The sequence below is a fragment of the Hyaena hyaena genome, unplaced genomic scaffold (genome assembly GCF_003009895.1).
Source record: "Hyaena hyaena isolate Hyena2069 unplaced genomic scaffold, ASM300989v1 scaffold_140, whole genome shotgun sequence".
Taxonomy (NCBI): domain Eukaryota; kingdom Metazoa; phylum Chordata; class Mammalia; order Carnivora; family Hyaenidae; genus Hyaena; species Hyaena hyaena.
This window is the reverse complement of record NW_024080772.1, coordinates 2,985,297-3,003,996: the sequence shown is the minus strand read 5'-3', so window position 1 is coordinate 3,003,996 and position 18,700 is coordinate 2,985,297. Positions and strand designations below refer to the sequence as shown.

Below are 18,700 nucleotides of genomic sequence, written 5' to 3'. Positions count from 1 at the left end.
CTTCTCTTAGACGGTCTACGACAAAAGTGAAGCCTGTAGTTCTTGGGTGCAAGACATATTCATATTTCTGAAGCCCATTCTTTTCAGCAAAATCATTACTTCGAGCTTTGCTGTTTTCTAAACATAACAACAAACTATTAGAAGCCATAAAATAAAGATAAGTGAGATAATGAAACCATGAAGGAATTCATTGATAAAACGGCAGCTAATGAATCTGTAAGTACTGAATATAGCATTACTGAGTCAAATGAGAAGATACAAACACTGCACCCCCTAACAAAGGTCCTAGAGTTTTGGGAATTTTGAAATTTTTATAACGTATTAAATAGGACTTTTTAGAATGTTTCCTGAAATTCATATTCAACTCTTTAAAATTCTTTAAGGGAGTTCATAAAATTGTCAATATACGATGAAAACTTAAGTACAAATAAAATGCTAACAAACTGAAATTTTCATAAAATAGTCTTTAACATAAAAATTGAAATACTAAAAGAGGCTAATAAAAATAAAATACTTTAAATAAAACATAAGGACCTCTACACTCAGAAAAAACAAGTAGTAAATATGCCAAGTATATCACATCAACATTTTTTTTTAACCAGTAATTTAGGGCTTCGGTGCAAAGTGAAATATCTGCCCCACTCAGGCATGGAGCATGCTAATATTACTAACCAAAACCACTCCCCAACAGAATGGGCACACGATTAGCACATCGTGTACAAACATCTGAACATGGTTTGGCTGAATATAGTTACAGAGTCAAGTATATGTTCCAATTGTTGGCAAAAGCTGCTTTTTCCATTCCATGAGGTAACTTTATAAGTTCCAAGAAGAACCAAACCCATTATTCAGCAAATATATTTGGAAAAAGTAGTGTTCAGAAATTTGGCCTCAACTGCTGGGAGAGATCATGAAAATACCTTCTGATGACAGCAGATGTTAGAATCCGCAACTCTCAGCTGCATCCTAAAATTTATAGACTATTCCAAGTCAGAAGAAAAGAAAATTCTCTATATAAACCCAACCTTCCTTGGAATAAATTTAAGATCATGGAGTCCTTGACCTCAAAATGCCATAGATGAATTCCACAACACTAAAATATTCAAAGAATACCCCTCTAAAAGGTGTTACACTATTTTATAATTGAAAAATCGAGTCAAAGAACTGAATACCCACAGTCCCTAGTAAGAGAAAAGTACAGGCTGTAAACACGAAAGGGAATAAGCTCTTCTCACATTCATTTGAGAATATCCCACGCATTGGACTCCAAAACAGTTTTTGATACACAGCTAGAAGGCCCTTCCATGGAATGAGGAGCTCCAGGGACACTACAAAGATGAGTATTAACTACTCTTCAGTTTCCACTTCCGGTTCATCATAGACTCCAGGGATTGGAAGACAAAACTGAACTCTGTCGTAGAATGGGAACATAAGTAGTTCTAAAAACATACCATCACAGTGTGAGGAGGTAGAGATAATCTGAGACACAAAGAGATTAGAGATGCAGATTTTTCCTTCCATCCCCACTTGATCTACCCACCCCTGGACTCTGATTGTTAGTAAGTATACCAGCCTCCCTCTTTCGGACCACAGCCTCCTGTCTCGTGAGCTCACTGCTGGGAACACGCCAGTGCCAGCTCCCCTTCCAAGCGGAGTTGACTACCGGCCACTCTGATTCTCAAACCAGTGAGGCCATGTTTCTACTTCAGGGTCTGTGCAGGCATTGCTTCCCCTACCCGGAATGCCTTGTGCCCAGATATCTGCAAGGTTTTCTGCTTCATTCAGATAGTCTCTACTTAGACAGATATGTAAGCAGCTTCTTTTGACAAACTTATATAAGAGTGCCCTATGCCCTATCTATTCCTCTCCCTGCCCTTATCTTGCTTTATTTCTCTGTACGGCATTTATGAACACCTGACATATTTTTATTAACTGATTGGTTTTTCATTCTGTCTTTCCTCATAAAATGTAAGCTTCATGAAAGTAGGGGCTTTGTTTTGTGTATAAAGCTTTGGGTACTCACATTTATTAAATGAAGTTTTGTGTACAAAGTGTTCAATTACATGAAATATTATAATTGTTAAAACCGAGAAAAACTTTTCTTTCCAAATCACAGACACAGAACTCAAAATTACAGTATACCAATTGTTATGGTTAAGTTTATTTATCAAACTGGCATAGCCAGAGAGTTGGTCCAATATTACTCTAGATGTTTCTGTGAAGGTATTTTTCAAGGAGATTAATATTTAAATCAGAAGACTTTGCATAAACAGATTATTCTCCATAATACGGGTGAGCCATGTCCAATCACTTAAAGGCCTTAACAGAAAAAGACTAACCTTCTCAAGCAAGAAAGAGTTCAGTCAGGCAGACGGCCTCTGGACTTGAACTGCAACTCTTCCCTGGGTCATCAGCCTACTAACATTACAGATTTTTGACTCAATAAACCTCCACAACCACATGAGTCAGTTCCTTAAAGCCCCAATTCCCATCACAATTTCTTTCCATTTCAATCTTTCTACACACACACACACACACACACACACACACACACCCCTGTCGGTTCTGTTTTTCTGGACAACCCTAATTAAACCTATATAATATAAAACTGTCCAACTTTTAATACATGTGTTTTCAAGGAATAAATAATGATAGGAGAGATAATATCACATTAAGTGCAAAGAAAAGTATAATTCCAATTTCTCAAGTGTTCAAAATTATGTGTGTACACATGCACATATATTTGTGTGTGTGTGTGTGTGTGTGTGCGTGTGTGTGACCAAATGACCCAAAAGCAATGGACCAAAATTATAATAGTGTCTGTCTATGGGCAGTGGGATTATAATTTTTGTGCTCTCTTCTATGTTTCTAAATTTCCCCAAATTCAACCTATGACTTCCATAGGCAAGAAAAAAAGTTATAACCAATAGTAACATACAATGATAAAATATATGTAAACTTATATTTAAAACATTAACTTGAAAATGTTGCAAGCCAGCTGGACTCTGAACTTATAGAAGGTTATAAAACATTCCCTTCAGGCTTAAAAAAAAGTTTCGAGCTAACTATGGTAACTAGAAACAACTTTGAATTAACAGGTACTTTTTCAAAGATAATCATTTATCTGAACTCAAAAAGACCTGTATAATCCTGTTAAAAAAAACTTCTGAAAGCTTCAGGATCTGAAAGCTTCAGGATCTCTATTTGGCAAACAGTCTAGCTTTCGTAAGTTGGCCTTTAAAACTGTAAATATCATTTTAACTTAAAAAATAGACAACCACATCATGTAATGGTGAGCACTCTGGACCCTGAAAATATGCAACAAGATGTTAAGTTCATTATGTAAAAGAAAAACTTGAGAACAAATATAGACTGAAAAAAGTTTTAAATATATACTTTATAGGTCCTGAAGATCTAATATATAAACATTTTAACACTAATATACCATAAAGTCACAGCAATCTGGAAACTTTTTTTCTGTTAGCTTTTAATGACTAAATAACTTCTTCTTCTTTTTTTTTTTTTTTAATGTTTTTTATTTATTTCTAGGAGAGAGAGAGAGACAGCGTGAGCAGGGGAGGGTCAGAGAGAGAAGGAGTCACAGACTGAAACAGGCTCCAGGCTCCGAGCTGGCAGTCAGCACAGGGCCCGACGCGGGGCTCGAACCCACGAACCGCGAGATCATGACCTAAGCGAAAGTCGGACGCTTAACCGACTAAGCCACCCAGGCGCCCCAATGACTAAATAACTTCTAAAGTTGCCATTCTTTAATGTACATTTTGGCACTGCAAATATAAATCAATCTATCACTTCAGAAAATTACCTTTTATAATATAGCTGATCTTTCAATGACCAAATATATTCTACTTTTTAAGGTTTATTTTGAAAGACTGAGCATGCAAGTATGAGTGGGGGAAGGGCAGAGAGCAGGGGGAGGGGAGGAGAGAGAGAAAGAGAAAAAGAGAGAGAGAGAGATACAGAATCCCAAGCAGGCTCCACACTGTCAGTGCAAAGCCTGATGTGAGATCATGACCTGAGCCAAGATCAAGAGTTGGATACTTAACTGACTGAGCCACCTGGGCACCCCAAAGTATTATACATTCTTAACTGTAAGATTTCAATATGGCTGGCTGTCCATGATAATTTCCTAATGATAGTTTAGTTCTGGGAATCATTTAATTTACAAGCTACAGGACATTTTCAAACTTAAACAATATGCATCCAATATTATCCTCAGTATTATCCTCTGTGATCCAACTACTTTTAGGATTTTAACTATATAGTAAACCTATATAGTAAGCATATATTTTAGTACAAAATAGTATTGAATAAAAATTGCCATGGTTCACTTAGCTCAGTTCCATCCAAACAGAGAAGTCTTCCTTGGTATCAATGGTGAATGTTGCCCAAATATCTGAATGTTCCTCATTAACATATTATGGCTTAGTCATCCATTCACTTAAATAGTTGTATAATATATACTTTTTATCTTGAACTCTGTGGGTATTGGGTTCCATAAATTATTATGTCCACACAGTGAATTAGTATGTTAATTGACATGTTCTCCCCTCTTAAGCTCTAAAGTTTCCCCTTCTCAGGGGATCTGGTATTGAGGATTTGGAAGACAAGTTCATGTTCTGTCTCTCCATACTATTTGTGAGTTTCAGACTTCAGTCTGTCTTCTCTTCTACAGCAGACCTTTATCCACCAGATCCTTCCCAAATTCTGCTCTATCTTTCTTGAAGTATCCAGGTTACTAACAGCTTTAAAATTTTGCTCTTTGAATCAGATTCTACAGAACTGCTTCCTGTCCAAGCTTACCCCACCCTGACAATATTCAACCAAAACAGTTCTTCTGTCTTCAATGCTAGACTGCAGTAGGCGGCTTCACCTGCAAAAATGATCTGTACTTTAAAAACGTGTGAGAACTGCTGATTTAGAAGAATAAAAGACTGTATTTTATTTTTCATCTTGTAAAGAATTCCTTGAGATTCACTGGTATTCTTGGCCTATCCATGTAGTTTAATAACTGGGAAGGCACAAAAGTCCTAAATATGTCCTGTGTCGCTCCACAAATCAGCGGTAGCTGAATTTTCTTGAGGACAGGACAAAGCCTTTCCTGCTTATAGTAGGAAATAGTAGGGATAAAACTTTAAAATATCCAGATAAAGGCAACATATTAACTTAAATCAACAATAAATTAATGGATTACCATCATATGCTTTTCTTATAAAAAAGAAGTTGAGAAAAAAGGGCTTAATAGATAAATATAAATATCTTGAAAGAGGACAGAGAATATATAGAACAGGAAGGGGATTTTAAAATTAGCCTTTATTCTTAAGATTTCTTGGGCGTGTGTATGTGTGTGTGTGTTTCCATACAAATTATATACAATTATATAAAAAGCTGATATTTAAAATATATAGTGAGACTTAAAACATAAAGCTCAGGGTGCCTGGGTGGCTCAGGTGGTTGAGTGTCTTACGGTGGATTTTCAGCCCAGAGTCTTGAGATCAAGCTCCACACTGGGCTCCAGCACCAAGTGTAGAGACTACTTGAGATTCTCTCCCTCTCTCTCTGCCTCTGTCCCTCTCCCCCACTCATGCTCTTTCTCTCTGTCTAAAATAAATAAAATACTATAATTAAAAATAAAATAAAAACATAAAGCTCTAGGATGGCAAGTAGGAGCAGTAATGGCTTCTTGGAGTTTCCCATCATCAATTCTATGGTCTGGAAACCAGGAATTCTAGGTTCTAACGTGCTACTGATGAACTGAGTGAGTGGCCTTAGTGGTGGGCCATTAATCTGAGTTCAATTGCTTCATGTGAGGAATTAGAAGTTTAGACTAAATTGTTTCTAAGTTCCTTCATGTTTTAAAAATCTGCGATCTAATCCCAGGCTACCTACCTGTGAGATCAGTCCCCTCTGGGAATATGAGGAGTTGAAGTGGTTCACGGATATCACAGAAATAATCAATCATGTCTTCAAAATGGCTCTTGTCATCTTTCCATTTCCTATGAATGAAGATATAGGCAGCAGCCTGCATGGCCCAACCTAGAATCAATTTAACAAGTATTTACATATAATTTTATTGCCAATATCCACATATTATTGAATATTTCAATTTTTTTACTATGAACTATTTACTATCCTAATAAGCACCTCATGATATACCTTGGGTTAAATAACACCTATACCAGAGAATATTCTTAAAGGTTTTGCAAAATTCTCAAAAACTTTTCAAGCCAAGCTTACCTATTAAAATAGCAAGGAAAAAAAGTTCCCTAATATTTATCAGTAACTCATCCAAAGTTTTAACAATCCTAACCAGACATTTTAACCAAGGTACCTACAAGAGATACACACAACATGTTGTCAGACTTACAAAACAGTAAGTAAGGACTGTTCTCAAGTCATGCATACAAGCATTCTCTTTAATATTTCCCATTCTGTACTACTTGATCTCTAAATTCAACTATTATTTTCAATGCTAGCCACTTCTTTAGATTTTACTGAAAAGAGAAAATGTGTAATGGATACTAAACACACTAACCAGAATATACACTGTGATCACACTCCCTTTATATTTAGGGCAAATCAACTTTGCTACTAAAGAGGTAGTCAGCCTTGGACGAGCCATGTTTAACCTAACCAGCCATCCCACCCTGGCCAGAAATGACTAAAACTAATGTGGTAAATAGCTGACTTAAGGCAGCCAATCTATAGTCCGTTGAATAGTCTCTGAAGCATGAAAACACTTGGCCCAAACACAGTAACTCTCGTGGCCAATGTTCTCTCGCAGAAATTTTACTTGGGACCATGGAGAGAAAGCACTGGCAATATAAAGGTAAATGGATATATAAAAAAGCTGATATTATGACAGCAGCAGCTGAGGGAAAATAAAAATAGCACACTAGTAAAGATCTAAAAATCTTGCTGCTGAAGTGCCTAAAGCTGACTGTAATCCAGAACAGAAGACAGTTTTAGTCTCCACAAGCGCTGGCCAGTCTATGGATCCGCCTCTGGGGTATCCACAAGAGTCCGTCTCCCTTACAGGCCAGTGCATCTCTGCAGTAAGTGGTAGTTCTTTGCAAACAAAGAACATGACTAAAACAGTAGTTTTAAAGCATCATTTGGTAAAGACATTGGCACCCTGGGAAGATATAAAAGGATCATTAAATCATTTGCCAATGATTTTAAAAATCGTAAGACTATTTGGTTTGAAGAAGTCCAAGCTAGAATACTGGAGTCTACAAATGCAAATGAACATCCACCCAACAACCACTTTGGTATAGGTCTTGCTGCTGTACACCCAATTACTAGTTACGGACGGTGCTGCCAGTCCTACCCATCAGTACTGGACTTGATCCCACACCTGGCCCTCCCACACATCTTTCCTCCTTCACCTGAGGACACTGAGGCCCTCACCGTAGTGCCTGTAAGCAGTGTAGCTCTGGAGTGCGATTGCCTGGGTTAGAACCATAGCTCTACCACAAAAGAACCGTTCAGTCTTTGTCCCTCACTGACCCCACATATCAAAATGAGCATAATGCTGTGATAGTATGTACCAAATAGGGACTGTTGTAAGAAATAAGACTGCTTAGCACAAAGTATCAATAAATAATAGCTATTATCATTAGTGTGATTAAGAAGTTTAATAATACTCAGAATATTATATCAAGGAACATAAAAATGTAACCAGAAAGTTCTCATTCACAACATCAAAACAAAAATGCTTTTACAGTCATTATATGAATATACCACAACTTGTTTATACTCTTGATGGAGAGATTTCTTAGCTATTAGGAATCAAGCTAACACGGATATTCTCGTATCTTTTGTTAAACGTAGGCACTGATTCTATTGAGTGAATAGTCAGGAATGGAGAAGTTTCATGGCAGGATTTATGTATGCTCAGCATTCGTAGACAGCATGTTTTTCAAAGTGATTGTACCAACTGACACTCCCAAGTCAATGTTTGAGTGTTCTAACTGCTCTATCAATGGCCTTGCCAACTCTTATAGGTCCTTATATTTTTAGCCATTCTAATGCAGGTACAGTGGTTTGAGTTTGAATTTCTCTTATGATTAATGACAGTGAGAGCCTTTTCATATGCAAGTCATCGATGGCTTCTTTGTGAATACTTCTGCAAACTCTTTGCATGTGTGTGGAGTGCGCGTGCACGCACACACAATCAAAAATCTATATAACTCTAAGTTTCAACAATATACCAGATATCATCCCTCAATCCATAGCTTGCATATTCTCTCCTTTAACGGTGTCTTGTTATGAACTTAACATCTAATACTAATGAAGCACAATTTACAAATCTTCTCCTTGTGGCTGGTGCTCTTTGTGTATTGCTTACAAAATTTTTTCCTGTTCCAAAGTTGTGAAGGCATTATTCCATTTATTCTTCTAGAAGCTTTACTGTTTTAACTTTCATATTTTGGTTTATGATCTACCTCAAAAGAATTTTTGTATATAGTGTGAGGTAGCAGTATGGATACTTGTTTTCCATATGGATATTCAACTGACAAGCATTGAAAGGACCACGAGAACATGAAATAATAAAATATTTAAAAAGCATTACACAATAAATGGAAACATATTACTGTAAAAAAGTGTCCAACAAGATAAAAGTATATAGATTTAAACAAGAGAATATGCCTTTATTACCACATCCTTCAACCCCAATCCACCGGTCATAAGTTGTTTTATAATCATGGCTAATAGTTTGATGTAACTTATTCCACATTTAAAAAATTCATTACATGTATGATTGGTGTTTTAGAAAACACTTAAGAGTCATACCTTGCATACTGTTCTGTGATTTCCTTTTTTCATTTAATGTGTCTATTTATATGGATCTACTTCATTTTTTAATTCCTGCACTGTATTCTCTATTAGGGCTTCTCAAACCAGTTTTAATTTTAATTTCTTAACCATTATTGACCAACAGTTTTATAAAATACAATAAAATGAGTTACTAGAACAATGATCATACACTTGGAAGTTATAACAATGTCACGACACTCTAAAAGTTTCCACCCACTCTTCTTCCCTGTTTATGTCCTTAGCTCATGGTGGACCAGCCAGTTTGCGAATGGGCACTGTTACAAGAATCCCACTTTAAGTAATACTATTCTGTGCAGATACACCATGATCTACTAACTTATTATCATTTAGGACGTACCCAATCTGAGAATGTGTCTTTCCTAGAAAGCTTACTCCATTCACATTTATTAGGGGAACTGACATCATCATTTATGTTTTATGTTTGTTAGACTTTGATTTCTTGCCCACCGTTCTCCCCTTTACTGTCTTTAGCTGAAATTATTAAGTTTTCTCAGCCTCCTTCCTTAAGTTCTCCAATGCAGAGGTCAGCAAACTATGGACCAAATCCAGCCCACAGTCTTTGAATGGCCCACAATCCAAGAAGAATATTTTAGAAGATACAAAAATTATATCAAATTCAAATTTCATGTATAAAGTTTGATTGGAGCTCAGCCATACTCATTTGTTTTTACAGATGATCTATGGTGGCTTCTGTGTTGCAGTGGCTGAGTGAACAGGTACAGCAGAGACTGTACTGCCTACAATGCTTGAAACATGTTACTCCCTAGTCCTTTACGAAATAGTTTGCTAACTCCTACTCCAGTGGTTTGGAAACTATATACTTTATTTTGTTCTTTTAATGATCATCAAAATTTTTTCAACTTTGTATTTTCGACAAACATTTAAACTTCTGTAATTATATCAACAGTGAGTTAAACAATAATGCTCTCCAAAAAAAGTATGTTTTCCTCTTGTCCCTTTTCCAAGATTTGTATAAATCATTTAACAGCTCTCCAAAGTTATATTACTAACATATTTCTTTTGCTTCACAGAAATAATTTTTCATGGAAACAATTTTAATTACTTATACTTGACTCAAGTTCACTGGTTTCCTTGCTTATCACTGTTTCTTTTATCTCATGTCCTTCTGTGAGTCCACCTGAAGGAATTTCTTTCAATAAATGTTTGAGTCTTTGCATTCCTAAAATGTATTTATTTGTTCTCAATTTTTTGGAGGCTAGTTTGGCTAATCACAAAACTTGAAATTCCAAATCATTTTCCCCTGAGAATTTCAAAGCTTTTTTCCCCACAGTTGTCCATCATCTAATATGGCTGCTGAGAAATTGGGACACCACTCTGATTTGCAGAGATAATCAAATTGTCCCCTTGGAAGCTTTCATGATTTTCTCTTTAGTCTTAGTCTTATGGCATGTGACCTGTAGGAGTCTAGGTGCGGCACATTTTCATTAGTGCTGCCCAGCAATTGTTACATTCCTCCGACACTGGGAATGTCCTTGTCGGTTATTTAAGAAAATACATTTTTCTCCTCTTCACTCTCACAGACTTTCTCTCTGGAACTTATGTTAGCTAGATGTTAACTTCTGGACCCATCTTCTCATACTTTTCATCTTCTTTTAATTGACATTGTGCTCAAGGAAAATCAAAATCATTGGTTTCACCATCTACCTCACTAATCTGATTTTGTCTGACCTACTTACTGAGTTTATTTCAGCAATCGGCTCTTTAAGTTTTAGGACTTAGGGTTGGTTCTTTCTATAGCAACCAATTATTATGGACAAACAGTAAAATAGAGAAGTTATAACAAATACTAAGAGTAATAATTTTCATAAAACTGTTCACTGAATGGTTGCTAGGTGCCTGATATTATTCTAAGCTGAACTGTTCTCAAGGCAACCCTATGAATTAGGTAAAACTATTATCCTATTTTATGGATGAGGAAACTGAGGCACACTGAAACTCAAAGAGCTAATCAGTGGTAAAACCAAGTTTCAGACACAATCTGACTCCAAAGCCGATGCTTTCAACCAATGTGCTAAAACAGCCTCTCTGCAATATATACTTAAATCTCTTTAAAGGTAGTAGGTAAACATAGTTTAAATTCTCCTAGGAGAATAAATACTCCTCAGAGGTTAGACTTCCCATTTTTTTTAGTACTAGACTCTCTTTAATGCTGTGCATTTTCTTCAAATGTCAAATCTAAATTGTCTCCAAATTTCTAGACTGAGTAATACTGACAGGTAGAATGTATTTCTCCAATCCAGGTGAGAAAACCTGTGGCTCCCTTTGGGAAAGGGAGCAGTAGCAACACTTCTGGGGCTGTGCCATGAAACTCGACTGATAGTCTGTATATGTCTCAGAAATCCCAGAAAGAAGTAAAATGGTTGCCATTAGTCAGGCTCTTGGACCCCTCTCCTCTGAAGATGGGATTATTCTTCCCCTCTGTGCCTTTGCCTTCTCAAATCCATTTATATATCACTAATGCTTCTGAAACTTCTCTACTCCCTTAAGCTTAAACATTTTTCTCCCTTTCATAAAAAATCACAGGAACAACCTTGTGAAGCTTTTTTTCCAGGTCATTGCCATCAATGTATACTTTATTTGTGTTTAAAGCAATACCCACAGTTTTAACATTCTGGCGATCCTCAAACATACATTTTTATGACATTTACTTCATACGTCTATGGCTGGATAAATAACAGTACAATTGATTGTGTCATCTGAAATGAGTCTGTAGTACTTGTCTTTTTCATACTCTTCCATTGGAGGGCATTCCATCCATCACCTGAAATTCTCAGACAAGGGTTGGGAGTCTGGCAGGTTTATAAAGACAGATTCTGTGTGTGTTGGCGTGGCTCCTTCTTCTGTCTTCCTTCTAAAACCGCATTTATGTTATCAGCCTTGCCTTCTCCTTCTCAAAGCAGACAACAGTAATCCCTGAGCATACTCTATTTGTCAAAAACCACTGCATAATTTTAGAACCTGGTTTTCGTTGGCTTAAATTCTCTTTTATCAAATTTCAGAGTTGTATTTAAAAAAAACTTGAGTGTATTTTTAACATTATGCACTCTTTCTAATAAAAAAATAAGCTCTTTACACAATTTTTTTCCTTTGTTCACTTTAGTATGGATGGATATGGTTAAGGGAATCATAAAAACATCTGCACTACTCACCTAGTCCTCTAAAAACTGAACTTCAAAGATAAATTAATCTCGTGTATCACTGCTGTCCACGTAGTCATTAATTCATTGTGGAATCTACGATGAGACTATAAATGCAACACCAAAAACAAGCAACGTGGAAGAGACAAATTGTTTTCTTCCTTATATTTTCAAACCTGAATAGAGGGTATGGATGCCACCAAGGAAATCCTATCCACAGGCCTCTAATAAATGAGAATGAGTGATGTAAACAGATGCAAATTTTTGTATAAATTTATATCACAACAATCACGAGCAAATACTGTATTTACTAAGGGTGCGGTTATTCACAATGATAATTTACATATAAATCCAAAACAAGTATTTCTCAGAATTTCAACCACGGTCAGGGTGCTAAATGCTACAGAAAGTTAGGGAAGACCTATCTTCTTTGAACTCAACATTTTATATTAGGTAGTGCTGTCTCCATCCCTCTTCTAAGTTGCTGAACTTTCAAGATAACAACTTGCCTTACTGCAAACTTCACAGACTCCACAGAGATTAACATATCTACCTGCAGAGGGTGGAATGTCATGCTTGACACTAAAGAAATACCTACTTATTGATGGTTTTTGGTTCACGAGATAAGGCTCCTTGGTTATAATTTGTGGGTTCACACTACTGTGGGACTAAAATCTGTCTTTCAGACTGTGCAAAATTTCCCATGTAATCAATTTTCTAGATGAACTGCAATCTATGAAGTCCCTGACTGTGCAAAATGAATTCCTAAGCTAAGTACATTACTAGTTCTCTACGCGGAGAGGACCAGGAGCAACTAGCATGTGGTAGGCAATAATGTCCCCCACAAAACAGGCCTATATTCTAAATCCCAGAACTGTGAATATGTGACATGACAAAAAAGAATCAGCTGAATTTAAGACAGGAAGATTATCCTGGATTAGCCTATTGGATCCAGTGCAATCACAGGGGTCCTTAAAAAAGGAAAAGGAAAGCAGGAAAAGACTCCTGTCAAAGCGAGAGGGACTCAACCAATCCTTGCTGGCTTTAAAGGTGGAGAAAGAGGGTCGGGAGCAAAGGACTGGGTGTCCAATCAAAGCTGGAAAAATCAAGAAAACAGATTCTATACAAAGCGTTCAGAAAGAAACCAGTTCTGCCAATGCCTTGATTTTAGCCCAATGAGAGCCACCTCAGACTTGTGACCTCCATAACTGTGAGACAACAAATGTGTGCTGTTTAAGCCACTCCACTCACAGTACCAGCACTGACAGGAAACTACTACAGAGCACAGTCAGTGCCAGGGTCTTAGTTTCTAATAGCATTCATTAAGAAATGGAACCAGGATTCCTTAGAGAAATGCTGAGTCCAGGGCTAGGGAGAGAAAATACGAGAATCTTAAACTACTAGAAAGTAAAAAAAATAATAATAATAAAAATAAAGATGGAGGCTCAAAAGCCCAAAAAGACACAAGAGCCAACCTCCAAGATATCCCACTGGCCAAAGCCATAGAACGTTAACAACAAAATAAATAATACTGAATTATAACCCAAAGAAAAAAATAAATAACAAGTTCATACTGGCATAATTAAATGACTGAATAAATAAATAAATGTGAAGGGACAAATTTTCTTTACAGAATTACAAATAAAATATGTAGATACTCCTCACTCTAAGAGGTAAAGTTCGTGCCCAGCCCCTCCCAGCCCTTGTATGTGGGCTGCTATTAGTAAACAAACAAATATATAAAAAGGAAGAAAAAACCCGCAATTTTCTGGTGGAGAAACCTGGCAGGCACCCTACCTTAAACCAAATGATTACAATTAATATTGCCAGCGATAAATCATGGGCCTCCCTGCTGAGATGAGAAGAGCACTTTATCGCTGTGGGCTTTTCCCTCTAACCCATAACTTTCATCTAATCATGAGAAAATACACAAACTCAAATTGAAGAACATTCTACAAAGTATCCAACCAGCACTTGTCAAAAGCACCAAAATAGAGATGGCCACAGAATGCAGACTAAGGAAACATGGTGACTAAATGACAGGATCCTCAACTGGCTCCTGGAACAGAAAAAGGACATCTGAAATCCAAATGAGATCTGTAGTTAATCTGATTGTACCCGTGCTAACGTCTTGTTCTGACACATGACCCAAAGAAGCTGGGTGAAGAGAAAAATTTCCTGTACTATCTTTGCCAGTTTTCTACACATCTAAAATCATTCCATATTAAAAAAAAAAAAAAGGTATTTAAGAGTCAATTATTAGTTGGTCCAAACTTTTGCTTGATTAAAAAAAAAATATATATATATATATATTTATTTATATATATATATAAATAATGACCGCTTTGCATTCTAAACCCAAAGACCTTAAAATTCTTACTTGGGATTCGGTTACTGTACCATTTACTTGTCTATAACAGTTAAAAGATGATCAGTAACAACATTTCTAAGATACAGTTTTGACATCTGTACTGTGGAGGAGCATTTCTCATTCTTGGCTACATCATATGTCCCTGCCTGGTGTTCATTACACAGTGGTGTAACACTCAGAGATATCTGACTTCAAGCACAAGGGAAAATATTTTCTGTAAGATTTATGATAAGGAATAAATAAGAAAATACCCACAGTTTTTTTAAACTCCCCTAATAATGACATATATAATAAATCTAACTGCCAATTCATTTTTTCCCTCAGTAGTGCATGTTGTCTTTCTCATAAAAAAAATAAAATAAATTTAAAAAATAAAATTTCAATTTAGAGAGCCCTCTCTTAGCCACAAGTGAAAAGACAACTGAAGACACTGAAGTCCAATTCTCTACTGACATTAAGGTCAGAAAACAAACTAGAGGGTACACTGGGTCCATCTCTCCTATCTTTTTACTATTATTACAGAGTGCCCTTTTCAAAGTTGGCTCAAACTGATCACTGAAAGATTTATTTTGTTTGTGCTTCTCCACTAAATGCAAAACAGACACAAAACCCGAAAGTTCCCCCCCAATTCTTGCACTGCTCTCTCCTAAAAATCACCCTGTCATAAAGCATTCTTTGTAGACAATTTTTAGAATCTACTTATTATTTTAAGCAAAGGAATTCCTTCATTTTCAGTAGGCATAGGGGTACTGAAGGGCCTAGAATCAAAAACATGCCTCATAGCTCATATTTGGGAGGCCACGGAGCCTGAAGCAATGCAAATCTGACTCTGGGGTATTAGAGATGGTGAAAATCAATGGGATTTTCAATTTAGGTAACCAATTGTGTTAACTTCAGTAAGTGATTGATTAGATGACCTTAAAGCCCACAGCAAGTTCTCCCACCCAAAGAAACCATAAACTTCCATACAGCTCAGGACTTGAGTTTTGTTAAGAAGTAAGCTATCAAATTCAAAAGCTTTATTTAAATTACTTAAATCTCAGTGCAATCCTAAAAAGTTACATAGTTCTCGGTGTAATCCTAGAAAGAAGTATGATCCTGGGATACAGCCTGGCACATGACCTAACTGAACTGAACCTTTGTTCCCGATGGATTTCCCTCCCTCCCTGACTTAAAAAAAAAAAAAAAAAGCATCAAAACTCATCTCAGCCAAGCAACCCTGGCAACTGAAACTATAAAATCAACAATTACAAGAACTTATTTTGCAACTAGAATGGCTAAGATGAAACCGATCTTTACTTTGTATCTGAAAATACACAGATCTGAATGTGATATCTAGCCACAGAACGAAAACATTTCACATACTGTGCTATATTTCATTTGATGGTTTTCATAAAGATTTTGATTCATGATAAGCATTTAATAAAATGTCCTGAATGAGTAAATCAATCATTGGATACTTTTCTTTAGAGGTTGGTGAAATAGGGAAAGCAAAGTTTTGGCTATAAATAACAATACTAATCTGGAAGTCATATAAACAATCTGGATTTATGCTTCTTACATAAAATAAAGCTGGCCTCAAGGCTGGTTTGGAGGCCAGGCTCTCACGTTCTACTCCGCCATCTTCTTGGAACAAGACAGCTGCAGCAGCTCCAAGTATGATGTGCTCTAACAGTAATGCCCCAAGTAGGAAGAGACGGCTCCATACTCCCTTCATCACCTCCTACCCTTAGATGAAGGAGGAAATTTTCCCCAGACCCTCCTGACAGACTCTCTTCCCTTTCCTCTGGAGACTGGCCATTAGGAGGCAGAGAAAATCAGTATCAGGTATTTTCATCCTGTCATGGGATGTATACATTAAAAAAAATCCACTGTCAAAACTGGTGAAACATCATCTCTTTCTAGCCTTTAGGTATTTAGTAATAACTGCAACAACACAGGAACAAGGCTGCTGTGGAATCTTCTATAATTTAGATATAAGAAGAAGCCAGACATTGATCAGTTTCTTGTTTAGCCATACCAAAATTTACTGTGAGAGAAACAGCTATAGTATAGTTATTAAGTAGCCAGGATTCATAGAGTTATTAAGTAACAAGGAATCCTTAACGAGAAGCCCCCTTTGAAGAAAGGGTCACAGAGGGAGCTTTAAATATGTTTATTGAAGAGATTCCTTCCAGGAAGGCCAAACCAGTTGTTAGCCTGGATGATGAGCACACTCATCTAACAGAGACAACAAAGCTCCAGTCTTGGTTGTACCAAAGAAACTAATGGAAATGGAATGTTAGTGACAACAAGTTTTGTGAGAGATTTCTCCAATTAGAAATTTATTCCTCTTCCTCTTCTGGGCTGTGAAGTAGCACTAATTTTTAAGGAGAGTGGACACACAGTGTTAGATTAGTTTCACAGTGATTTGACAACTCTACATATTATGGTGTGCTCACCACAGGTACAGCTACCACCTGTCACCATACAATACTATTACAATACCCTTGACTATTTTTACCCATACTGTACTTTCCATCCCTGTGACTTTTCATTCTATAACTGGAAACCTATACTTCCCACTCCCTCCTTCACCCATTTTACCTAATATCTACTGTCTACATCTTGTCAACCACCAGTTCTATTTATGGGTCTGTTTCTACTTTTTTGTTTATCCATTTGTTTGGTATTTTAGTTCCACATATACATGAAATCACACGGTATTTGTCTTTCTCTATCTGACCTATTTCACTTAGCATTATACCCTCTAAGTCCATCCATGTTGTCATGAATGGTAAGATTTCTTTTTTATGGTTGAGTAATATTCCACTGTATACATACAATATCTTCATTAATCTATTGATGGGCAGTTGGGTTGTTTTCCTATCTTGGCTATTGTAAATAATACTTTAAGAAACAAAGGGCTGCATATATCTTTTCAAATTAGTGCTTTTGGTTTCTTTGGGTAAGTACCTAGTACTGGAATTACTGGATCATATTTCTATTTTTAATTTTTTGGGGAAGCCCCATACTGTTTTCCACAGTGGCTATACCAATTTGCATTTCCCTCAACAGTGCCTGAGGGTTCCTTTTCTTCCCACACCCTTGCCAACAACTTGCTACCTATCTCTTTGATACTCGCCATTTTGACTAATGGTTTTGATTTGTATTTCCCTGATAATCAGTGATGTTGAGCACTTCTCATGTGTCTGTGGGCCATCTGTGGGTCTTTTTTTTTTTTAAGTTTATTTATTTTAAGAGAGAGAAAACACACGAGTGGGAAACGGACAGAAGAGAGAGAAGAAGAATGCCAACCAGGCTCTGTGCTATCAGCTTGGACCCTGATGTGGTGCTTGATCCTATGTTCAGTTTCACATCTCAACTGAAATCAAGAGTCAGACACCTACCCAAGTGAACCACCCAATTACCCCAGCCATCTGTATATTTTTTGGAGAAATGTCTATTCATGTCTTCTGTCCATTTTTTAACTGGACTGTGTGTGTGTGTGTGTGTGTTCTGTATATATTTTAGATATGAATCCTTTATCAGACATATCATTTATAAATGTCTTCTCCCATTTATTGGGCTGCCTTTTCATTTTGTTGATAGTTTCCTTCACTGTGCAAAAGCTTTTTGTTTTGGTGTTATCTAAACAGTTTCTTTTTGCTTTTGTTTCCCTTGGCTGAGGAGACAGATGTAGGAAAATGTTACAAAGGCTAAAATCAAAGAGATCCTGTCTATGTTTTCTTCTAGGAGTTTTATGGTTTCAGGTCTCACATTTAGGTCTTCCATCTATTCTGAGTTGACATTTTGGTATGGTATAAGAAAGTGCTCCTATTTTCCCAGCACCACTTACTGAAGAGACTGCCTTTCCCTATTAAACACTCATGCCTCCTCTGTCACAGATTAGTTCTGTATATACACATGGGTTTATTTCTGCGCTCTCTATTCTGTCCCCATGATCTGTGTGCCTGCTTTTGTACCAGTACCATACTGTTTTGATTACTACAGGTTTGTAGTGCATCTTGAAATCTGGGGGATTTCGTGGTATCTCTGAGCTTCATTTTTCTTTCTCAAGATTCTTTTTGGGGTTTTTTGTGGTTCTATACAAATTTTAGGATTTTTAAATTCTAGACCTGCGAAAAATGCTGTTGGTATTTGGATAGGAATTGTACTGAATCTGTGACTTGCTTTGGGTGGAATGGATATTTTAATAATATAAATTCATGCATTCCATGAGCATGAAATATCCTTCCATTTGTTTATATCATTCTCAAGGTCTTCATCAATGTTTTACAGTTTTCAGAATACAGGTGTTCAACCTCCTTGG

General features: G+C 36.6%; 1 protein-coding gene across 7 annotated transcripts in view; it reads right to left on the bottom strand.

Annotated features, from left to right (window-relative positions):
• The window catches only part of LCLAT1 (lysocardiolipin acyltransferase 1), a 176,323-nt gene that overhangs the window by 65,502 nt on the left and 92,121 nt on the right, over positions 1–18,700 (bottom strand). For 6 of the 7 annotated variants that reach the window (XM_039238453.1, XM_039238454.1, XM_039238451.1 and 3 more), the window contains 2 exons: positions 5,908–6,054; positions 1–117 (listed from right to left, as the gene is read on the bottom strand). In XM_039238453.1, the coding sequence (XP_039094384.1) occupies positions 1–117; positions 5,908–6,054 (264 nt within the window). Of the gene's footprint in view, positions 118–5,907; positions 6,055–11,819; positions 11,822–16,321; positions 16,328–18,700 lie in introns of those variants that run through there. The other variant, XM_039238455.1, reaches the window with a different exon arrangement.